General features: G+C 41.0%; 1 protein-coding gene across 1 annotated transcript in view; it reads left to right on the top strand.

Annotated features, from left to right (window-relative positions):
* Nucleotides 1–1,757: 1,757 nt before the first annotated feature.
* Nucleotides 1,758–25,960, top strand: part of actr1a (actin related protein 1A) — a 28,838-nt gene continuing 4,635 nt past the window's right edge. The window contains exons 1-10 of the mRNA XM_062976323.1: nucleotides 1,758–1,883; nucleotides 9,308–9,372; nucleotides 11,726–11,801; nucleotides 14,903–15,028; nucleotides 16,189–16,313; nucleotides 16,915–17,131; nucleotides 18,902–18,994; nucleotides 22,414–22,588; nucleotides 23,520–23,581; nucleotides 24,748–24,788. Of these exons, the coding sequence (XP_062832393.1) occupies nucleotides 1,836–1,883; nucleotides 9,308–9,372; nucleotides 11,726–11,801; nucleotides 14,903–15,028; nucleotides 16,189–16,313; nucleotides 16,915–17,131; nucleotides 18,902–18,994; nucleotides 22,414–22,588; nucleotides 23,520–23,581; nucleotides 24,748–24,788 (1,028 nt within the window). The 5' untranslated portion in view covers nucleotides 1,758–1,835. The remainder of the gene's footprint in view (nucleotides 1,884–9,307; nucleotides 9,373–11,725; nucleotides 11,802–14,902; nucleotides 15,029–16,188; nucleotides 16,314–16,914; nucleotides 17,132–18,901; nucleotides 18,995–22,413; nucleotides 22,589–23,519; nucleotides 23,582–24,747; nucleotides 24,789–25,960) is intronic.

The raw sequence follows: 25,960 nt of genomic DNA on the forward strand, positions 1-25,960 counted from the left end.
AGTCTAGGCTGACCATGTAATGCCATTTCAAGATGCATTGCATGGTATTGTATTGTATATGAGTCTACACTGACCATATAATGCCATTTCGAGCTGCATTACATGGCACTGCATTATATATTGTAGCGGAACCTTTGTGCTACGGTCCTTGTTGAGCGCAGTGGAGGAATTGGAGAAGGACAACTGGAATAATTCCAAGAAAGCAGTTTTATTTCGCTAATGGCCACTAGGGTTCCCCCTCGCACAAAATAAGTGCTTTTCCCAGGGAGAACCTCCAGTGGCGGGCTGAGTAAATATTTATACACACTACAGGGTTCGGGTTATGCCCGCCCACAAGCAAATTCATTGGCTTAGAGTTGTGACGCTGCCTGACTTGGACCCAATCAGTGCTGACCAGCGGGCCGGCCGCACTCTTTCTGTGCCGTGCTCACAATCATTCAGAGCGCCTGCGTACGCATGCGCTGTTTGTTTATCTTTAGCTTTCATTTCTTCAGAAACACATGATTTCCCAGAAGTCACATGTTTCTGTGAGTTTATGCACCCGGGTCGCTAGCTGTCGCCATCTCTGCCCATATATGGTATTTCCTGGGGTTCTTTAAACTCCCGCCTCAATATGACTCTACGCTGACTATATAATGCCCTTTCAAGTTGTATTACATGACACTGCTTTATATGAGTCTACGTTGACTGGTGTCATGTAATACAACTTGAAACAGCATTATACAAGTCTACACAGACCATATAATGCTGTTTCAAGCTGCATTGCATGGCACTGCATTGCATTGTATATGAGTCTACGCTGACCATATAATGCTGTTTCAAGCTTCATTGCATGGCACTACATTATGAGTCTAAGAAGGTATTTTTGAAAAACCGTTTACACGTTTCATCTGTTGTGTAACACAATGTTAAGGTTGTAGAGATTACTTTATTTTCCAACTGAAAAGACAAAATTCAAGTTACAGCCCATCAGTAGTCAAGCCCCACATGCATTGACTGGAATGTGTTTTGTGTAAAGACCTCTTTGTAATACAATACTATACATAGGTGACATGTATGAAATCTAATCTAGATTTGGTTGCTGTGTGTTTCCGGGCTGTATGGCCATGTTCCAAAAGCATTCTCTTCTGACATTTCGCCACATCTAGGGCAGACAGACTCAGAGGCTGTAGGTGAGATCTGCTGGAAACTAGGCAAGTGGGCTTTATATATCCGTGGAAGGTCCAGGGTGGGAAGAATAACTCTTGTCCGCTTGAGGCAAGTGTGAATGTTGCAATTGGCCACCTTAATTAGCACTGAATGGCCTTGCAGCTTCAAAGCCTGGTTGCTGGTTGCCTGGAGGCATCATTTGCTGGGAGGTGTTAGCCGACCCTGATTGTTTCTTCTCTGGAATTCCCCTATCAAGATTGTTTCTGAACTGTATAACAAGCAGTTAATAGTGGACCAATCAGTATTTAAAGCGGCAATTCATGCTGCTGACAAAAATAGAGCTGAACATTAATAAATCAGTAACAGTGGACTAGGTTCATCCACTTCATTTAGTAGTATCTTTAATGTTATTTGTATTTTTTACTTCAGTAGTTTCCTTAATTATCTTAACTTTCTGTTTATATTTACTTTCTGTATACTCTGAAATTTCCTATCACTCCGAAATGACATAGAATGAAATGGTGGCCTCTGTTTCAGGCAACGGGGAAATGGGCGGGGCTCAGTTTCCCCCCCAAAGACTCGCTTCTCCGGCATTCCTTGCGCCGCGTCCCTTCCGCGCATGCGCCCTGCTTCCGAGCTCGACTGAGGCAGCGACTGAGGCGGCGGTGGCGGCGCGGGCGCTCGCCATGGAGTCCTATGATGTGATCGCGAACCAGCCGGTGGTGATTGACAATGTGAGTCCATCCCCCAGAAAGGGGGGCGTCTTGTGAGGCGGTGGGAGAGGGGAGGGCTGCCCCAATCGCTATGGGGAGTCGTGCTTCCCGCTTCAAAGCCCTGCCTCCGGAGAGGCTGCCTTGCTAACTGTTCCATTCGGCCTTTCTTCCCTACTCACTGGCTAGCCGAGGCTGATTTTTCTTTTCTCCCTCTCGATGACTGAGTCAACACTCTCATTGGCCGATTGCTTTGTCACTCAGTAACGAACCGTTCTCTCTGAAGTGCAGTGGCATAAAATCCCGAGTTATAAGATACGCCTTTCAGGCTTCTCCGCTTCCTGATTGGCTGCTCCTGTTGCCATTTTTTTTCCAGTGAGCTAGTCGCCTTTCGAGATTCCTTTGGCCCGCCTCTTCGGCGTCCGTAGGCGGTTATTGGCTCTTTGGTTGTGTTTATAGGTGCTCTTGACCTGTGAATTTTGCGTCGCTCGTTATGATTGGTTGGCTGTAGACAGGCAAAAGAAGGTGTGACTCAGTTCTCCGAGTCTAGCAACAGCCGAAGGTGCATCTCCACCATAAAATTCACGCAGTTTGACATCACTTTGGCTGCCAGGACTCACTGTTATGGAGTGAGTCCTGGGAGGTGTAGTTTTACAAAGTCTTTAGCCCTCTCTGCCAAAGAGTGTTGTTACCTCCCCAAACCACATATCACATGATTCCGTAGTTGAGGTCAAACCGTATTAATTCTACAGTGTAGTTCAGGCATGGGCAAACTTCGGCCCTCCAGGTGTTTTGGACTTCAACTCCCCCAATTCCTAACAGCCTGTTAGGAATTGTGGGAGTTGAAGTCCAAAACACCCGGAGGGCCGAAGTTTGCCCATGCCTGCTGTAGATGCTCCCCAGGCAGCTGTTGTCTATTATCTCCGTGTGTGGTGTTGTTGTTGTTGTTGTTGTTATTATTATTATTATTATTATTAGATACACAACAAGATGATGATGATTATTAGATATACAACAAGATTAGTACACAGCAAACAAGATCACAATGCTGATCTTTTCCCCCATGATCGTGAGGTCAGGAGTATTGTGTGTTCCAAAACTCTGTCAGTCTAAATTCGGAAGTCCCAGAGTAGTTTTACATGTTCATTTTGTATAATTTTTTCAGGCTTGTGATCCCACCAGTTCTTTGTCACAGGCAGATGGTATTTGTGGCATAAGTTCCAGTGGATCATTTCAGCAACGGTATTATGCCTCTGCTTGTAGTCCATCTGTGCAATCTTGCTGAGTATGTGATCCATTGTTTCGTCTGCTTCCTTGCAGAGGCTACACTTGGAATCTGCAGTCAACTTTTCAATTCTGGCTTTGGTGGCATTTGTTTAATTGCTTGTTCTTGGGCTGCAAAGAATCAGGTCCTCAGTCTCCTTTTTCAAAGTTCCATTTGGGAGCCAGATCCATGTTGTTTCCTTGTCAATTTTGCTCTCAATTTTTCCCAGGAACTGTCCATGGAGAGGCTTCTTTTGCCAGTTTTTTCTTCCACTCTGCACTGTATTTTTACAGTATTCACTTTTTATCTTTTGCAGTTTCTACTTTTTCTAACAGTTTTCTACTATTGACTCCCATCTATGTTGGTTCTTGACTGTATTTCACATAATCTGCCAGTGCATGTTTCTCTTCTTCTACCATTTGTTTCACTTGCAGGAGCCCTCTGCCTCCTGATTTTCTGGGCAGGTATATCTGTCAACATCACTACATGAGTTTTTTTTATGTGTGTCAGGAGCGACTTGAGAAACTGCAAGTCATTTCTGGTGTGAGAGAATTGACCGTCTACAGAGACGTAGCTCAGGGGACGCCCAAATGTTTGATGTTTTACCATCTTTGTGGGAGGCTTCTCTCATGTCCCTGCATGGGGAGCTGGAGTTGACAGAGGGAGCTCACCCACTCTCCCCAGATTTGAACCGTCAACCTATTGGTCAGCAGTTCTGCTGGCACAAGGCTTTTATCCATTGCACCACTTGGGGTTCCTACTACATGGGTGTAATGAGTATTATTACTATTATTATTATTTGCTAATCTCTCCTCAAGGATCCAGGAAGACAACAACAATGTATTAAAATACAATGGATACCATCACTTATAAATGCATAACCCACAATCTGTTATCTATATATATAAAATGATAAAGTTGTTTGCGCAGTGACTATAACAACAAAACTAAACATCCTAGAAATACGAAATTTGGCAACACAATGCAAAAGGCTTGCCTCCAGGTTACAACAACACAACCACACCACAAAACCACAATCCAGACCCACAAAACTCACAACAACGCATCATGCGATAACAACACAACTAAACGCCCCAGAAATACAAAACTTGGCAACACAATGCAAAAGCCTTGCCTCCCAGTTGTAACAACACAACCACACCACAAAACCACACAGGACCCACAAAACTCACAACAACGCATCATGACTATAACAACACAACTAAACGCCCCAGAAATACGAAACTTGACAACACAATGCAAAAGCCTTCCCTCCAGGTTGTAACAACACAACCAAACCACAAAACCACAATCCGGACCCATAAAACTCACAACAACGCATCGTGACTATAACAACACAACTAAATGCCCCAGAAATATGAAACTTGGCACACAACTAAACACCCCAGAAATATAAAACTTGACAACACAACGCAAAAGCCTTGCCTCCCGGTTGTAACAACACAACCACACCACAAAACCACAATCCGGACCCACAAAACTCACAACAATGCATCGTGACTATAACAACACAACTAAACGCCCCAGAAATACGAAACTTGGCACACAACTAAACGCCCCAGAAATACAAAACTTGGCAAAACAATGCAAAAGCCTTGCCTCCCATTTGTAACAACACAACCACACCACAAAACCATAATCCGGACCCACAAAACTCACAACAATGCATCGTGACTATAACAACACAACTAAACGCCCCAGAAATACGAAACTTGGCACACAACTAAACGCCCCAGAAATACAAAACTTGGCAAAACAATGCAAAAGCCTTGCCTCCCATTTGTAACAACACAACCACACCACAAAACCACAATCCGGACCCACAAAACTCACAACAATGCATCATGACTATAACAACACAACTAAACGTCCCAGAAATACGAAACTTGGCACACAACTAAACGCCCCAGAAATACAATACTTGGCAAAACAATGCAAAAGCCTTGCCTCCCATTTGTAACAACACAACCACACCACAAAACCACAATCCGGACCCACAAAACTCACAACAATGCATCATGACTATAACAACACAACTAAATGTCCCAGAAATACAAAACTTGGCAAAACAATGCAAAAGCCTTGCCTCCCAGTTGTAACAACACAACCACACCACAAAACCACACTGGACCCACAAAACTCACAGCAACGCATCATGACTATAACAACACAACTAAACGCCCCAGAAATACGAAACTTGGCAACACAACACAAAAGCATTCCCTCCCAATTGTAACAACACAACCACACCACAAAACCACAATCCGGATCCACAAAACTCACAACAGTGCATCGTGACTATAACAACACAACTAAACGCCCCAGAAATACAAAACTTGGCACACAACTAAACGTCCCAGAAATACAAAACTTGGCAACACAACACAAAAGCCTTGCCTCTCAGTTGTAACAACACAACCACACCACAAAACCACAATCCGGACCCACAAAACTCACAACAACGCATTGTGAGTATAACAAATACAAAATTTGACAACACAACTCATCCACCTCCCCAATCCCTACATTCACACTTGGCCTCCAAAAAAACAATTACAATAATAACAATGACAACAACAACAACAATAAGAATCAACACCATCACAGGCAAGAAACAGCCAGGCACTGAGGCTGAGAGGCCAGTCAGTGCTACACTGGGCCTCCAAAAAATACAGTAGCATCTAACTTATCCAACCTTCATGACCACTACAACAACAATAATAATAAACACCTACACAGGCAAAAAAAAAAGACTATTGTACCACAATAAAAATATAAACCGCACTCAGCAGAATCAGACATTACAACTAACAACAAACCAAAGACAACAGGGATCTCAAGCAATTATCAATCAACACAAAAATTGAAGAAGGTAACAGACTTCAAATACTACTACTAATGTGAGTATAAAGAAGGTGGAGGTCACAGCATAAATACAACCTAATGTAGACTGACCAACACCACCAGACTAAGCCACAGCAACGCGTGGCCGGGCACAGCTAGTAAAATATAATTCAATGAAAGCATCAGTTAAAAACATATACGGTTTTCAGTGTTAGCCACTTTGAGTCTCCTTTGACAGAGAAAAAACAAGGTATAAATATATATAATAATCATAAACTATTGTACTTCTTCCATGATTGCTTTGAGAAAATACTTTGTACAACAGAGCCTCATCACACTGCTTTTTGAGTATCCCTTATCCAAAATGCTTGGGACCAGAAGTGTTTTGGATTTCTGATCTTTCGCTATCTCAGTCACAATTTTGGATTTCAAAATTCCGGATAAGAAATGCTCAACCTGATCTCTTAGAGAAACTAGGGGTGGGGAATTTTAGTTCTCCAAATGTTTAGATCTTTAATTTACATAGTCTGTTACTGCTGGGCAACTAATAAGAATTGTAGTTCAGTAACATATCCCCAATATTGTTCGAACAAATCTCACCAATCAAACCTTGTAATAGGGTCACCTCGGGGTTGCCATAGGTCAGAAATTACTTGGAGATGGAACAACAACTAAGTCAGAAGCGATAAGGTGGATACTAATAAGGAGGTTTGTGTCTTTAGGTCCTTCAAAGCTCAAAGAATAATTCAGAATGAATTTCTACATTCTCTTTCTGGATACAGTTCCAATATTATATATATATTGGATATATAACCACTTAACAACAAGATATTTACAGATTTATTGTCATTAGATGTGAATTCTACTTTTCTCTTCCTATTGCTCCCCTCCCCCAATTACTTCAGTGCAAAATCATTTAACTGGCACATAACTGATTGCTCCTCCTGCTCTTTTGGGACAAAGTGTCAGTAAAGATGCACTCTAAATAGTAACGAAGCCTGACTATTTCCATGCAGCACTGTGTAGAACACCTAAAAATCTGCATAATAGCTCAAGTGTTCTTTGTGATATATTCTTGTGTTGAAATTCACTGGTCTTAACTGGGAGTGCATCTACACCAGGGGTCCCCAAACTTTTGAAACGGGGCCAGTTCACAATCCTTCAGACTGTTGGAGGGCCGGACTATAGTTGGCCACCGAGTAATAATAATAATAATAATAATAATAATAATAATAATAAATAACAATAATAATAATAATTAAAAAAAAGATGGTTGGAAGAGAACCTTTGGGCCATTGAGTCCAACCCCCTTCTTCCTTTGTGCACCCCTGACAGATGGCCACCCAGCCTCAATGTTAATAATAATAATAATTATAATAATAATAAAGAGTAATAATAAAGAGGGTTGGAAGAGACCCCTTGGGCCATTTAGTCCAACCTCCTTCTGCCATTGTGCACCAAAAGCACAAGCAAAGCACCCCTGACAGATGGCCACCCAGCCTCAATGTTAATTAATAATAATAATAATAATAATAATAATAATAATAAACAGGGTTGGAAGAGACCCATTGGCTATTTAGTCCAATCCCCTTCTGCCTTTGTGCACTGAAAGCACAAGCAAAGCACCCCTGACAGATGGCCACCCAGCCTCAATGTTAATAATAATAATAATAATAATAATAATAATAATAATGAGTAATAATAAAGAGTAATAATAAAGAGGGTTGGAGGAGACCCCTTGGGCCATTTAGTCCAACCTCCTTCTGCCTTTGTGCACTGAAAGCACAAGCAAAGCACCCCTGACAGATGGCCACCCAGCCTCAATGTTAATAATAATATTAATAATAATAATAATGCGATTTTGTGATATGAAATCCAGCATATCTATCTTGTTTGCTGTGTCATACAACGTCGTTGTGTCAATAATAATAATAATAATAATAATGGTTGTAAGAGAAGAAGAGACCCCTTGGGTCATTTAGTCCAAACCCCTTCTGTCCTTGTGCCGTGAGGGCCGGATAAATAGCTTCGATGGGCCGCATCCGGCCCCCGGGCCTTAGTTTGAGGACCCCTGATCTACACTGTATACTTTGACACCACTTTAATTGCCATGGCCTAATGCTGTGGAATTGCTAAGGCACCAGCATACTTTGGTAGAGAAGGTTAAAGAGCTTATCAGCAACAGAGGACAGCACAAGAATGCCATCTCTCCATTGTCAAAGCTGTGAGTTCTTTTGTGCGTGGGGGGGTGGGGGGCAAGGAATAAGCACATAGCTAAGGCTTGCTTTGAAAGATATACCTTACAAATTAAATTTCTTCTTCTCTACCTCTGAATGTGTCCAACTTGTTCCATCTAACTGTAGCTCAATTTGCATGCTGTTCATGTGACAGATATTTTCAAAGTAACAATTGTGTTCAAGGCTCTCTTTATTATCTTTATTATATCCCATCTTTCTCCCAAAATAGCACTCAAAGGGGTTTCAGTATAACTTAACAGAATTTAGTTGAGCTGAAAATACTTTCTTTTGTTCCTTATTCTAGTGTTTGGAAAATGTCCCCCATCTCATGTTTGGATTACTTCTTTACCACTTTCAGCGCTGGCTGCAGTTTCTCAAAATGAAAATCCAAAACATCTGCAGAACCAAAGAGTTCTATTTTGGTTTTTTTGACAGCTATTGAAAGATACTGTTGAAAGAAGCATTTTCTCATGCCAAAATCTTCACACTGAGGAATATTCACTGATAACCAGTAAAAAATGAGATATCATGGGGGAGATCAAACAGGGAATAAAGGGTGGAGCAAAGGAAAACAGATTAAAGTCTGGGTAGTTCTGTTATTTCTGTAATGCCTTACATGACATTTTTCCAAAAGGCTTCTAAAAGCGAAATGCAGAGTGGGGAGTAGTAAGCCCTTTTTTCTCAGAAATATGGATTGTCCTTGTTCTTTGCATCTCCTCTGGAACTTATTTATAAATCTCTCTTGTGCCTTGTCAGGTTGCCAGCAGAAGTTTCTCGATTATTTGATATGAAAAAGAATTAACAAGCTGTTCAAAGGAACTATTCTGCTTGTGTGGTCTAACACTTGGGGAAAGAGTGAAAAGCTGAATGTCTTCCCTCTAGTAGTCTTTGAAAGACACTGACATTCCAACCAACATTTTTGAGCCTGATATTTCTGGGATTGAGTAGTTGTACAATGTTTGAGGGATTAATAAGGTCCCTTCTGCAAACTTTTATATTACAGCTGTAGAAATGTAACCTCATGGTCAATGAAAGAGTGATTTTAACATGATGGTTATTTTTTATTCTCTCTCTCTTGGCAGGGGTCTGGCATGATTAAAGCTGGCTTTGCAGGTGATCAAATACCCAAGTACTGTTTTCCAAACTAGTAAGTACTCTGGTGTTACTTGGGGATTTCATGGGTGTGACATGCATTCCATATTAAGTGTGTATTACATTATGCATTTGGAGCCATTGGGTCCCTAAATCTGTGCTTGGTTTAAGCACGCAAGCTTTTCGTGGTAATTCTGATGACCTAATAATTTGTCTATATTATAAAATACATTCCCTCAACGCTGAGATATTTTGGACCCTGAGCTACTCTTCATTAGGTGTTCCCTGAAACTGTAAGTAAACTGCAGCCCTTTTGTTCATTTACCTTGCAATAATCCAGCAGCTTCCTTACTGTTCCCTTCTTGTTTCATGAGTGATGTCTCTCCATTAATTGTTTACTCTATGCCAGGGGTCCCCAAACTAAGGCCCGCGGGCCACATGAGGCCCTCTGAGGCCATCTATCCGGCCCGCGGCCTACCCTGGGCGGGAGGGAGGAACAGCCAAGAAGAGGAAGGCTGCTGCTGCTACTGTACTGCTTCTTCTTAAGCGGTGCTGCTTCTGCTGGCTTGGCAGCAGGCGAGCGGAGGAGGGACTTTAGGACCTGCTCGCTCTCCTCCTTTTCCTCGCCTTCCTTCCTCTTCTCCCGAAGCAACCTCCACCATCGCTTTGGAAGAGAAGGCAGGAGAGGAATAGGAATAGGAGGACAACGACGAGCGGGCCCTCCTCTGCCCGCCGCTTTGGAAGATGAGGAAGAAAGGAGAGGAAAAGGAGAACGGCGATTGGGCCCCTAAAGTCCCTCCCCCGCCCGCTGCTTCAGTCATCAAGACAAACATTGTTTTGAAGGCTTTCATGGCTGGGATCACTGGGCTGCTGTGAGTTTTCCGGGCTGTCTGGCCATGCTCCAGAAGCATTCTGTCCTGACATTTCACCCACATCTATGGCAGGCATCCTCAGAGGCTCTGAGGATGCCTGCCATAGATGTGGGTGAAATGTCAGGGGAGAATGCTTCTGGAGCATAGCCAGACAGGCTGTAAAACTCACAACAACCTTTCTTAACAATCACTAAAAGCCTTCCAATTCAAGAAGAACACAGAATTTCAACCCATATCAGACAGGAATCAACTAGGGGCATTTAGCATGTCAAAAATTGCTATAAAGTAATTTAAAATTGGTTGTATAACATAATTATACAATTCTCCTCCCACACTGCAATAGATTAAGAGGAAATTAAAAGTTGAAAATTAATATAAAAACTGCAAGGGAAAATAGGATAAAACAAAATAATATGAAATCAAACTTTTGGGGGAAAGCCACAAAAGCCACATGCGTCTTTCCCAGACTGGGTTAAACAAAGCTGCTTCTAGTAAGTCAATCCAGGAAATGCAGTATATTGACACAGTGGAGGTGTCCAGGCAAAGGTGATCAACATGGGAAATGGTTATAAACCAAACTATAGATCCCAGTGTTTCATAGGATGGAACCAAGGCAGGTAAAGTGACATCACTCTGCTATAATTACGCAATGCATTTAGCCACTAAGGGCCCTTCCACACAGCCATGTGACCCACAATATCAAGGCAGATAATCCACAATATCTGCTTTGAACTGGGTTATCTGGGTCCACACTGGCATATAACCCAGTTCAAAGCAAATAATGTGGGATTTTATACAGCGGTGTGGAAGGGGCCTAAGTCACCTTTCTTCACATATTACAGGCCCTTCCACACAGCCCTATATTCCAAAATATCAATGCAGAAAATCCCACAATATCTGCTTTGAACTGGGTTATCTGAGTCCACACTCAGATAATGTGGGATTTTCTGCCTTGATATTCTGGGATATAGGGCTGTGTGGAAGGGGCCTCTGAAAAAAGAGAAATACTGAGTTGAGCTTTATCATACATTTAAAATACTATTATTAGTATTTGTTGTTGTTGCTGCTGCTGCTGTTGTAATAGTAGTCATACAGCAGTATTCCTAAAGGAAACACATTGCTAAATTTCTTTGAAGCTGTGAGGTCTGTTGGAAACTAGGCAAGGAAGGTTTATATATCTGTGGAAGGTCCAGGGTGGGAGAAAAAAACTCTTCTCTGTTAAAGGCCAATGTGAATGTTTCTATTGACCACCTTGATTAATATTGAAAAGCCTTGCAGCTTCGAGGCCTGGCTGATTCCTGCCTGGGGGATCAAATATTGAACCGGACATTGACCATCTTATTAGCCAAAAGCAGGCTCATAAGATATGTGCAGTGTGCATATACATTTGTTCGTAGTTTTTTTAAAAACTATAGTCCGGCCCTCCAACAGTCTGAGGGACAGTAAACTGGCCCCCAGTTTAAAAAGTTTGGGGACCTCTGCTCTATGCCTTATCTTGCAAGAGCCAGCCTTCATTTTGTGCACAATCTCTTTCAGTGTGGGCAGACCAAAGCATGTTCGTGTTATGGCTGGAGCTTTGGAAGGTGACATTTTTATAGGACCAAAAGCAGAGGTATGTCAACCATATTTAATAAACCCCACCTGTCTACATTATCAATCTAGTTCTAATCTTTGATTGTATTTCCTTCTCTTAACAAGACAGGGCAACTTCATCCAAACAATGAGTTATGTGAAATGTAATTACTGGGATCCATATCTGATTATTCGGTATATATGAGGTTGAGTCAAAAATTATCCACACTCTGATTATATTGAAACTTATGTTGGCCACACTGTCTTAACACCACATTCTGTAAGAGGTAGCTGCCTCCCCAGTCAGTACTGTGCAGTTTTGAAAGTGTTACATCACTTGTCCCCCTTTCGATGTGCACAAAAGAATAGTAGCGATTCAGGGTTTTTGTTTTTTTTAATCTGAGGGTGTATCTGATGCCGATATTTATCAAAGACTTTTTGCATAGTTTGGATAAAGTGTTTTGTCACGAGGAATGCTATTCAAGGGCGTTGTTATTGTATGACAATGCATACCTGCATGCTGCTGCCCATAAGGTCTACATCAGGGGTCCCCAAACTAAGGCCCGGGGGCCGGATGCGGCCCTCCAAGGTCATTTACCTGGCCCCCGCCCTCAGTTTTATAATATAATATTTTTATATCAGTTTTAATAATATAATATATTGTATATACATATAATATTGATAATAATCTTATGTTATACAATATAATACTACTAATAATACCATATAATAATATTAATTATATGTTATATATTACATATTATATAATAGTATAGTGGTATAGTTCAATATAGTAATATACAATGCTAATATTGTGTTATGCTAATAATATAATATATTGTATGTACATACAGCTGCTCTGAGTCCCCTTCGGGGTGAGAAGGGTGGGATATAAATGTAGTAAATAAATGCAGTAAATAAATAATTAATTTTAGACTTAGGCTTGGCCAAAATCTGACATGACTTGAAGGCACACAACAACAACAACAACAACAATGCTAATTAACTTGACTATTTCATTGGCCAGTAGCAGGCCCACACTTTCAATTGAAATCCTAATAGGTTTATGTTGGTTTAAATTGTTTTCATTTTTAAATATTGCATTGTTCTTTCGTTATTGTTGTTGTTGCACTACAAATAAGACATGTGTGCAGTATGCATAGGAATTTGTTTGTATTTTTTTTCAAATGATAATTCGGCCCCTCAACAGTCTTAAGGATTGTGGACCGGCCCTCTGCTTAAAAAGTTTGGGGACCCCTGGTCTACATTCTCCAAAAACTTCATTTTGAAACGTTAAAGCTCCTCCCTATCTGATCTTGCCACATTGGACTATCACCTCTTTGGTCACCTAAAAGAAACCCTATGAGGATGAAGATGTATGTCTGATGAAGAGCTGAAGACGGCAGTGCACTTGTGATTCGCAGCTCAGCCTAAAACATTTTTAATAAGGGAATATGAAAGCTTGTTGATAGTTGGACAAAGTATATTGAAAAAAAGGAAGAATATGTCAAAAGTGATGTATTTTCTGAAAATTGATTAAAATAAATTCCACAGCCAGAGTGTGGGTAATTTTTGACTCATCCTCATACATAAAAAAGTTTGCACAGTGGTGTTAAATGATAGATCATCCTTGTAGTTATATTGTTTAATTTGTGTTACAATTTCCAGTGTACATCCAATGCCTGATGTGTATTAGGCAGTGATGGGAACCATACAGCCTTCCAGATGTAGTTGGACTGCAGTTCCTACCAATCTTTTGTCATTTTAGAGATGATGGGAGCTACAGTCCATCAATATTGGGAAAACCACTTAGTTGTCACCTTAGTGTATAGGTTTAGGAACTGGATGTCAGTCAAATGATCGACTTGTATTAAGATTAGCGAGTATCTTACCTGCAAAACTAAATAATATTTATTTGCTTAATATGTACATAGCCTGCTGTACTTAATTTGCTAGGCATGTTGAGAATAGAGGCATTTGTCTCCACGCCAGTTCTGATACCAAATTTGAAATGAGTCCAAATGCGGCCGTCTTATCAGATTTTGTGGGATCAGTTTGTAGTGATGTAGCATGAAGATTTAGAGAAGATACTTTCAGCAATGCAACCAAATACATCTCCTGATGTTATCATACTTGATTTGTTCAGGTTCATTGTCGGGAGTTGTATGGGTAGAGCCAAAGGGTGGTTAATACTTCTCTACTTGTGTGGAGCTGGCCACTGCAATTTTGCAACCATTTCTCAAAAACCTCCCTGGATCCAGATTATAATACAGTAAAACCCCGCTCGTTCGAGCCCCGCTCGTTCGAGCCTCCGTGCAATCCGAGCAGGTGAACGGGGAGGGCCGTAAAGGCCCTCCCCGTTCACCTGCTCGCTGGCGTGCGTGTTGCTAGGTAGATAGCAAGCTACCTAGCAACATGCACCGGGCGCTCGCCCCTTGGGAGGTGGCCCCTGCGTGTTGGTAGGTAGATAGTAAGCTACCTAGCAACACGCAGGAGGCACCTCCCAAGGGGCGAGTGCCCTGTGTGTGTTGCTAGGTAGCTTGTTATCTACCTAGCAACACGCACGTCCGACTCCTTCGCCTCGCTGGGTGTTGCCGCCCCGGCGGGACAAAGGAGCCGAGGCACGGGCGGGGGGGGGGGTGAACGGGGAGGGCTTTTGTGGCCCTCCATGTTCACCCACCCACCGAACGAAGGGGCTTTCTTCCTTTGGCGAAGGCTTGGAGCCAGGGAAGTGAGAGTCACTTCCCTGGCTCCAGGCCTCCGCCAAAGGGAGGGAGAGCCCCTTCGTTGCGGGGGTTCTCCCAACCGCGGGGAGGCCTCTCCGTGGGGACGAGGGCTGGACCGGGAGGCGCTGCAAACTCCATGGGGACGAGGGCTGAACCGGGAGGCGCTGCAAACAGGGGCTCCCGATCCAGCCTTCGTCCCCATGGAGAGGTCTCTCCATGGGGACGAGGACTGATTCAGGAGGCGTTTGCAGCGCCTCCCAGTCCAGCCTTCGTCCCGCCTGGGAATCCGAGTTATCCGGTTGACCGAGTTGCGGTCCGCCGGTTTAGCTCGGAGTACCGGGGTTCTACTGTAATGAGTGATTTATTTGGCCCTTCTTTTGACTGCTTTGCTGCCTTGTTTCTTTACTTTGGCTAGGAGCATAGGGGTCTTCTTTCCATACGCTATCCTATGGAACATGGCATCGTGAAGGACTGGAATGACATGGAACGCATTTGGCAGTATGTGTACTCCAAAGACCAACTCCAGACTTTCTCGGAAGAGGTGAGCTGGCTTCTTCAAATGCCAAGCAAGCTCTTTCATTGGTGTTTGGGACAGCTGCTTTTGAGTCCTGTTATGCTCCATTATAAACATCTGGATAGCCTTTTCATTGCCTTCCATGGCTATTTTTACTGCCTACAACTGCTTATACTCACTAAATTAAAGAAAATTTACTGAATTACACTTTTGAAATTTTGAAAATGTACTTGAACAGAAGGTATTTTTCTCTGTGTCCATTTCTGCCATTTAGTCTTGTGGACTGATACACTTAATGACGCATTGGTGCTTCTGTGAAAATCCATCCCTTTCAGAAATGGCAGTTCTGTGAGGTCATTGCAACTCTGAAGAGATGGCTTTTGATGTCATTCGTCTTAAATATTCTTTTCTATGTATCACAGTGCAGAAAAACTCAGCTATGGGATGCTCGGGCAGGATTTCTGTGTTCAGTGTGTTGTCGAAGGCTTTCATGGCCGGAATCACTCAGTTGCTGTGAGCTTTCTGGAACATGGCCATACAGTCAAGAAAACTCACAACAACTAATTTCTGTGTTGTTTCTTCTTCTGAGTGGTTTTCATGATTCTCATCTGGTGTTTCTCCCAAGGACTGAGTTTATCAAATCCTTTCAAGGCAGTTTCCTGGCCAAATATTTTTGTCCAGATGTTTCCTATGCAGCTATTTAGTACAATAAATTTGCCTTCCTTCACTTCCCTTACTTATCAATTTGAACAGTGATTAAGGCTGAGGACCTGTTGTCTGGGGTGGCTAATTCTTTTCCTCCCTTTACAGATTCCTGCAAATATATTGTGGTCACTCAGGAATTAGTCACTTCTTCACTGGCCAAGTCCCTATGGGCTGTCCCTGGTGCAGTTCTACACTGGGGTGGACAATAATTTTGGACCCACTTTTCTCCGCTAGAAACATCTGTGGGCCACATGAGCTATTAAAAAGACCAAAAAAGAAAAATGATCAGAAACCGTTGGAAGAATGTGTATTTTTAAAAATGCTAAAGGGTGAGTGGGGGTCCAGTCTGTTTAAAAGGTGAATTGACCAAAACAAATTGGTTAGGGTTTTAAGGTCCACAAAAACAGCCACATGAGAACCTAAAACTGAACTTTGCCTACACTTGTTCTAGATAGTTGAATCTTTTGCCTTCTTGCCCACAGCATCCTGTTCTCCTGACAGAAGCGCCGCTGAATCCACGTAAGAACCGTGAGCGAGCAGCTGAAGTGTTCTTTGAGACTTTCAATGTGCCTGCCTTGTTCATCTCCATGCAAGCTGTACTTAGCCTGTGAGTAATTTCTACAGACAGATATGACTTCCAATGTTTTAGGAACTCACCTTGGAGGAGCATCCATTGCCTTTAGTGCAAAACATCATTTTGTTTGGGAACTGCTTATACTTATTAGATGAGTAATTTAAAGAAAACAAATCTCCATGCTTATTTAATAACAATTCCTATTTTATGTAATGGAGTTTTACTCCCAAAGAAACATATCGAGGATTAGAATATTAGTTATGTAAACTGTCTCCTCCAAGAATGTATTGCATGTTAACTACATGCCTAGATTCGTATTATTGGTATAAATGATCGTTGTTGACTATGTATTAGTAGAGTACCTGTAATTTTTAAATGAATTATCTTTCTTAGTTTCTCCTATTCAGAGTTCGATCTACAATAGTAAATGTTTCCCTTAAGTGAAGGAACAGCTACCATCCCTTGGGGAGTCTGGAGTATTTGTTTAATTGTATGTGGATAACTCAGGATAAACTTGTTTGTCCTCAAATTAGATCCTCCTTGGGAGGAGCTGCTGGTTGCCCATCAAATAATGCTGATTTTCTCCAAGATTGATTTGTGTGAGTTGTTTTGAAAGATATCACCCTTTCTGTAGGTATGCGACTGGGCGAACAACAGGAGTGGTGTTAGACTCTGGAGATGGGGTCACACACGCAGTTCCTATTTATGAAGGGTTTGCCATGCCCCACTCCATCATGCGGATTGATATAGCTGGCCGCGATGTCTCCCGTTTCCTTCGGCTCTATCTCCGGAAGGAAGGCTATGACTTCCATACATCTTCTGAGTTTGAGATCGTCAAAACTATCAAAGAGGTGCCTGGGTGTCTCTTTGTCTTTGATTTGGGGTGTCTTCAGTTGTGAGGGAACTGAATGTAGCCTGGGCTGCTACACTTGAGATACCTGCAGGGCATGGGAAAGTGTATTTTGTAAATTACACATCCCATATGGGCATTATCAGTGATATATATACAGTCCAGAGTACAGGACAGACTGAGGAGGGAGGGTAGTTTAAATTCCAGATACCTGCTCAAGATGTACGTTAAGCTCTAATGCAAAACCATATTTTCTCATCTCTTGGACAACCCTGTCCCATCACACTGAAATCACTTTTCAGAATGAAAGGGAAGATCTCAAATAATATATTCTGGAAAATTGCACAATACATCCTAGCGCAGATTCTTCTTGAACTGTGCTATTACTTCAGAAAGTAAATGCAAGAATTCAAATTGGAAAGGTTCTGACTCAGTAGTTTGGTCCTCAAAGTGTTTTGGACTTCAGCTTCCATAATTCCTAAAAGCTGGTAAACTGGCTGGGAGAAACGTTGTGCCTTGACAAAAATAATTAGCATTAAGAAAATTAGCCTTTGGAAAAAATAAATGGAACAACTAGCCTTCCATAGACAAGGAGAGCTTTTTCAAAATACAGTAGAGTCTCACTTATCCAACATAAGCAGGTTGGCAGAACGTTGGATAAGCGAAAATGTTGGATAATGAGGGATTAAGGAAAAGCCTATTAAACATCAATTTATGTTATGATTTTACAAATTAAGCACCAAAACATCATGTTTTACAACAAATTGACAGGAAAAAAGCAGTTCAATACATTGTAATGTTATGCTGTAATGACTGTATTTATAAATTTAGCACCAAAACATACTTATGTATTGAAAACATTGACTACAAAAACATTAAATACTAAAAGGCAGACTGCATTGGATAATACAGAACATTGGATAAACAAAGGTTGGATAAGCAAGACTCTACTGTAATGAAATGGGACATGCTCAGACATGTTTCTCCATAAATGCCACCTTCTGAGCTGGTAGAATTCCAAGAAAATTTCACCACATGAGTCTCAAATATATGTGTCTCCATAAAAATCCACTCTGGGGAGAATGTGTCTTATGTTTTTTTTTCCACATAAAGAATACCTCCAACATCAGCCCCATGCATTCTGTTGTGTCCAGGGGTGTTCTACCAAATATCAAAGAGGATTTTGGTTTTCAATAGCCAAGGATTGTGTTAACTGGGATGCTCAATTCTGGAGGTGCCAGTTTGGCAAAGGTTAACCTACCTAATGAACTGCACATTCCCAGCATATCATTAATTCATTGAGTTCACCTAATAGCTTATAACACCAAGCTGTCACCTGACACAAAGTCACCTGTAAAGGTCAAATAGGGTGCTTTATTATAGTACTGTTGATGCTTCTTTTGATAGACTGGAGTATCTAAAACCTTTATCACTCCCAAATTTTATCTATCGCCTGGATTGAAAATTGCATCCTATTCTACAAAATAAAAGACTTCATAAATTACAAAAGAAATCAGATAACTTAACAACTTAACTGCCCTTCAAACAAATACTTGTACTAGATCAGTACTCTCTGCCAGAGCTCATTGGTTTCTTTTATACATTTCCTCGCTTGTTTTTCATTCTCATGTTTGGTTGAGGATTACAAGGCTTTGGCATGGAGATAGTGGTACTCCTAATGTACCAGAAGTGAATAATACATTCTGTGTTTAACAGCAGTATTCCCTGAGATATCATGATTGTCTTATCTCTTCTTGTCTTTCTTTGACAGCGGGCTTGTTACCTGTCAATAAACCCACAGAAGGATGAGACCTTAGAAACTGAAAAGGCTCAGTACTACCTTCCAGATGGAAGCACCATTGAGGTTTGTGAAGGCCTGTTTGGAAGCAAATTATTATTAAATAAGTCCTTAACTGTTCTCCTGCAGATTGACACTGTTGTTACTGTCCAAAGGCTTTAGGTGAGGGATGCACAATGTCACATCTGTGGAGCATGAAATTAGGTCTCCCTCCAGCCCAATAGAGGAGACCACTAACTTTGCTGCCACACCCCAACCTCCCATTATTTTAATTGAAAACAAAGCAGGGGAGTGAAACCTTTGTTTTTAAGTGGAATTGTGCTATAAAATGGATTAAAGAATTATAAATAGAAACAAAACCCTTAAAACAAGGTATTTAAAATCAGAACTTCAAAGGAGTTTGTAAATGAATCAATATAGATCTATATATATAAAAGAGTGATGGCATCATGGCAATTCACAAAACAACAAAAGTACAGGCCCCCCAACCTCAAAATTTGACAACACAACCCATCATCCACGCCTCAAGGTTGATACAACAAAAAGAAAAGAAAAATAAAGTCCTAATTAGAGGGAGAGCAATAATTTTTTTTATCCAATTGCTGCCAGTTTAGAGGGCTAATCTCTGCCCACTTGGTTGCCTAGCAACCAAGGGACAGCCAGGTTTCAGTTAGGGGACAGGCAGATTTAGGCCTTACTTAGGCTTCTTCCACAGATTATCTAATTTGCACTGGATTATATGGCAGTGTAGACTCAAGGCCCTTCAACACAGCTATATAACCCATTTATAATCTTATATTATCTGCTTTGCACTGGATTATCTTGACTCCACACTACCATATAATCCACTTCAGTGTGCATTTTATACAGCTGTGAAGAAGGAGCCACATATAATCCAGTTCTGAGCAGATAATATAAGATTATCAATATACAGTAGAGTCTCACTTATCCAACATAAACAGGCCGGCAGGATAAGTGAATATGTTGGATAATAAGAAGGGATTCAGGAAAAGCCAATTAAACATCAAATTAGGTAATCGTTATACAAATTAAGCACCAAAACATCATATTATACAACAAATTTGACAGAAAAAGTAGTTCCATGCGCAGTAATGCTATGTAGTATTTACAGTAGTCTCTCGCTTGTCCAACGTTCTGGATTATCCAACGCATTTTTGTAGTCAATGCTTTCAATATATCGTGATATTTTGGTGCTAAATTCATAAATACAGTAATTACTATATAGCATTACTGTGTACTGAACTACTTTTTCTGACAAATTTGTTGTCTAACATGATGTTTTGGTGCTTAATTTGTAAAATCATAACTTAATTTGATGTTTAATAGGGTTATCCTTAATTCCTCATTATCCAACATATTCGCTTATCCAACGTTCTGCCGGCCCGTTTATGTTGGATAAGTGAGACTCTACTGTACTGTATTTACAAATTTACCACTAAAATATCACAATGAATTTAAAACACTGACTACAAAAACATTGATTATGAAAAGGCAGACTGCGTTGGATAATCCAGAACATTGTATAAGCGAATGTTGGATAAGTGAGATTCTTCTTTAATATGAAATAATTACTGGGATAGAATAATGCAGAACAATATAATCTCTAAAACCAGGACAGTAAATAAACGGGAATTCCACACAGGAAACAATCGGGGCCAGCCAACACCTCCCAACAAAGTATTCCCATCATCAAAGTCTGGCAAATCCTCTTTTCTCAGGGCCACAGACAGTAGAAGCACATAAAATATCGCAAACAACACCACTCTGAAAACAAGGGAATTCCAGACAGGAAACAATCAGGGCCAGCTAACACCTCCCAACAAAAAATTCACTCAGGGAGGAAACAGCCATGCTTTAAAGTTGCAAGGCCATTACATCCTAATCATTTTTCCTAATTGGAGCATTCATACTTGCCTCCAACAAACAAAAAAAACAATCAGAAATATTGTATATTCACAACCTTTAGGAAATAATATCCCCTGATGGCGCAGCGTGTTAAAGCGCTGAGCTGCTGAACTTCTGGACCGAAAGGCCACAGGTTTGAATTGGGGAGCGGAGAGAGCCCCCACTGTTAGCCCCAGCTTCTGCCAACCCAGAAGTTCGAAAACATGCAAATGTGAGTGCATCAATAGGTACTGCTCCGGTGGGAAGGTAACGCCGCTCCATGCAGTCATCCCACATGACCTTGGAGGAGTCTACGGACAACGCCGGTTCTTCGGCTTAGAAATGGAGATGAGCACCAACCTCCAGAGTAAGACACGACTGGATTTAATGTCTGGGGAAAACCTTTACCCTTGACCTTAACTACCACCAATTCCTCAATACTTTATTTTCCATACCACCATACTTCGCCACAGCAACGCGTGGCCGGGCACAGCTAGTATAACATAAAATATATTTCATGGAAGTATTTTAAATGTTTTCATAAATACTTTATTAAAACATATTTTAAGCAATACCTGTTTTATAAACTTGGTTCTTAAACATAGGGGTGTTTTCCTTGGGAATGAAATATGTACAGACCTGCAGTCTGTATTTAAATAAGCCTTAAAGTTATTGAACAAGCCTTAAAGATTGTACATGCTCTCTTTCCTACTCATTTTATCAGCAGAAATAAGCATGAAAGGAAGTGAACTAAATTTGACATCTATCAATTAAGTGGTGTAACTTCCAAGTTCCCATAGATAGTTTCTTCCTTTTTAAACATTGTATAGAAGAAAAGCAAATTATGGGAAAGAAACATAACTATGCTCACTTGCAAACTGTGTACATATTGCAGAATGTTGTATTTTAGCACAGAAAACACATACCCCTGGCTTCATCTAACTAAAAAGTGAGCTAAGGAATTCCAGAGGGGCATCAGTGAGGAGCATGGCATTTCAATCACTCTTCATGGCAGGTGAAACATTTTGCAGCCTTCTCTTATAATTTAGACAGGATTCTGTAGTTTACTTTTTATAAGGCAAATGTGTTTTGAGTTTGGCTGTTCAGAAAGATGGAGGTCAGATGACTTCAGTTTTGAGATTCTGCATGCACCCTATATACTCCTTGATAAGTATGGAAATTTTAGTCTAAAAATCAATATCCAAAACCTGGGTCAACTTATCCATGGATCAACATGAGTACTGTACTTTAACACAAAAAAGGGACAATCCTCTTCTTTGAGTTCAGTGGCAAAAGGAAAGAGATTAGTATATCCTGGTAGCACTTAAAAGAATCACCATTCCTCTCTGTGCAATCTGCCATGGCCTTTTTGAATGACTGAGCAGAGAAAGGGCAGTGAGATGTCATTAATGCTTTTCCTCGCCATGAGTCACATAAAGATCCATAATTTTGGTTCCCAAAATCTGCATTTTATTATACATTAACTTATACATGAATATTATAGTATACAGTTTTCTTGTGGCAGTATAAAGTTCACTTCTGCAGAAATAAAAAGATTGACTCTTTTGTCATTTTTGCAGATTGGCCCAGCTCGGTTCCGTGCCCCAGAGTTGCTGTTCCGTCCAGATCTGATTGGGGAAGAGTGTGAGGGGCTACATGAAGTATTGGTTTTTGCAATTCAGAAGTCTGATATGGACTTGAGGCGAACGCTTTTCTCTAACATTGTCCTCTCTGGAGGCTCAACACTCTTCAAAGGTTCCATCAGTTTGTTTGCTTCTTTGTTTTTTGGGAGACATTTTGTTATCTGAAATGATTTCAAGCTCTTTTCTGTAGCTTCTTTTGCAATTGACCACTGGAATGGCTCCAGGGATTTGCCTTGGATTGTGTGATTTTTAAAAAAATAATGGTGTTAAGATTGATATGCTTTAATTATGTGATTTTAAAGTTATTGTTTTTCTATATTATGTATGTTTGGAATTGAATTGCTGCCCTGAGTCCCCTTTGGGGTGAGAAGGGCAGGATATAAATGAAGTAATTAATAATAATTATCATTATTTTTTTAAACATTGGAAAATGTTTGAGGTTTTTTTTTTTGGCACAATTGCCTTCAAGTGCCTTCTGGGCAGAGCAGGAGAATCTGAGTTTCCAGAGACATTGTTCTGCCATAGCTCGAGATGGATGGATGATGGATGGGTGGAAATCTGCAGCGCAGAGAGAAACAGACATATAAAAACTTGATATTTTGGAATATAGTGTGATCGCTTCTAGCTATGCTGCTTTCTCTCTTAAAAGAAAAAAAGACGCCATTCAAGTGTATCCCACTTCACTGTTTTTTTCACTGAAATTTGTAGACAGGTGACACTTATTTTACCCTTATCTTTCCTAACCAAGAACCTCCAGAATTGTTAGAGTACAATGGCTATTCCGACTGGGGAGGGTGACATCTGGAGGACCATAGGTTAGAGAAGTTTGCTGTAATATGTTTAGATTTGAAATGCATGTGTTGAACAAATGAATTATAGCACTAACCCAAATATTAATGTTTCTTTTTTGACGTCCCCCTTCAAACCTCTGGTGGTTGGGAAAAGAAATAAAAAGAAATCTAGTGTCTTTAGCAAGTTGAAAAATAACTCTAACTTTATCTGTGATCTTTTAAAAATGATGTTGGTATTTGCCTTCCATTTAGGTTTTGGTGATAGGCTTCTTACTGAAGTGAAGAAACTAGCTCCCAAAGATGTCAAAATCAGAGTAAGTTGAATTTCCTCTGCCTTCTGACTCTGAAAGAAGCATCTATTTTGTTTCATTTCGTTTTGTTTCACTCATTCAGATGCTGCCTTTCTCCCAGAGTAGAACTCAAGGCAGCTCAAAAAAATCAATTAACACCTGACAATAAAAATGTAAAAACAGTTGGGGTGTTGTGTGGTTTATGGGCTGTATGGCCATGCTGCAGCAGCATTATCTCCTGACATTTCACCTGCATCTGTGGTTGGCATCTTCAGAAGATCCTCTGAAGACCCCAGCCACCAGGGCCATAGCTGGGGGGGGGGGGGGGGGGGGGGAGGGGTTAAGGGTTCAACCCCCTCCCCCCAACCTGGTATACTCATGCATTTTAACTGGTTAACCAATTTATGAGTAAACCAGACTTTTTAAAAACTGACACATTTCTGGAGGGGGGGTTGAACTTTTAATCCCCCCCTCCCAAGCTACGGCCCAGCCAGTCACAGATGCCAGAGAAACACTGGGAGAAAACTGCTAGAACAAGGCCATACAATCCAGAAACCACACAATACCTCAGTGATTCTGGCTGTGAAAGCCTTCAACAATACCTAAACAGTTGTCTGCCCAGGGTAATGGCATTTTATCATGTATGCTTCTCTTTGTTTCTCTGAGTGCTCTCATCTGCCGCAAATGTTTACAGTGATGTGTAGAGTGCCTTGTAACTGCCCACTCCACTTTTTGCTCTAACCCAGTAGTTCTCAACCTGGGGTCCCCAGATGTTTTTGGCCTACAACTCCCAGAAATCCCAGCTAGTTTACTAACTGTTAGGATTTCTGGAAGTTGAAGCCCAAAAACATCTGGGGATCCAGGTTGAGAACCATTGCTCTAACATATTCAGAATAATGTCTTCCCTGTTTGTCCACTGCAGAAAAACCAACAGAAAGGATTGTCACCTGAAAGATGGCTACAATTTTATGTGACAAGTTTTTCTGGGCAGAGCTCATTTTTTGGATGCAAAGTGGTACATATCCTTTGAAGTGACTGTACTCTAGATGAAATCCGCACAGTACTTGTTTTTTTTTGTCTCCAGACCAGTCGGATGGAATGTAAAATAACAGGGAAAAACTCTGTGAGCTTAGTGCATGAAGAATTAATGTTGCTCCCCTCTCCACCCCTTTTCTCTTTCTCATCTCCAGATATCTGCTCCACAAGAGAGACTGTATTCTACATGGATTGGGTGTGTACAAGTTAACTCCTTTTGTCCCAGAAACTTTAGTCTTGGTTGTCTTTTTCATTGTTGTTCCCACTAATTCAGAGAGAAGAAATGACTCAGATATGATATAGGAAGAGAATTTGAATTTTCATTGTATCTGACACATAGTACCACTCATGGAGTTGTTCATTGGAGCATACTTGTTGGTACCATACTGGGTGAAGAAATTGGAAGCTTAGCGTAGTATTTGCCTTTTTTCTTGATGGTGGTGACATAAGCAACTCCTACTCTTTTTCACACTATGAGCCTTGAGAGAATCCTATACCTGTTGTTATGTTTCTTGAAGAGTGTTTGTATGATGTAGAATTGTTGGGGGATTTTGCACAGCTAATATGGAAAACAATTGGTGGACCTTGCTTCCAAAAGATACCAAATCCACCTGAACAAATTTTACAGGATTCGGAAAGAATGTGCATTCTTTTGCTATAAAATGCCATTTTCCAAGCCCTGTACCAAAGTGATTTGATACATTTTGATAGTTTTGATTGCACAAAATATTCTACTTCTAACTAACAATGTGCTATTAGTTATAAGTCATTTTCCATATATTTTTTTTGGATTTGGAAACAAACTCCAAATTTATTTATTTCGTGTCAAAAGCATTGCATAATAAATAAATTTAAAAGTGATGAAATAAAGGAAATCACAAGCAACTAAATAGTTTTAGACCAAAAGCAGGCAACAGCGACCGCATTGTCCGTAGCTTTAAACAACTCCTCCTCCGTACATGAGGCAGGACATTGTGGGCAAGCATACATATGCGGAGTTGTTTGTTCTGCTCCACAATCACACAAGGTGGAGGATTCCTCCAGGTAGTGCCACCTTGCCAAGTTGTCTTTTGATCTGCCCACTCCGCTTCTGAGTCTGTTTAGGGACTTCCAAGTTGCCCATTCTTGGTTTGCCCCTGGAGGAAGACCCTTATGGGGGGCCATCCAGTTAGAAATGCCTGGTTTAGCTGCCCAGAGGGACACTCTTGCTGTTGCTGGAGGAACATCAAGAGGAGTGGTGGTTCTCATGAAGCCCTTCCTTGATTTGAGTCTGGTGGGAGGAGGCTGATAGTCATGCAGTGGGTGGCTTTCACAATGTTCGACCTTATTTCTCTCCAAATGTAGGCACATAGGCATTACATGAAGAGA

Source organism: Anolis carolinensis, chromosome 3 (genome assembly GCF_035594765.1).
Source record: "Anolis carolinensis isolate JA03-04 chromosome 3, rAnoCar3.1.pri, whole genome shotgun sequence".
NCBI classification, from domain to species: Eukaryota; Metazoa; Chordata; class Lepidosauria; order Squamata; family Dactyloidae; genus Anolis; species Anolis carolinensis.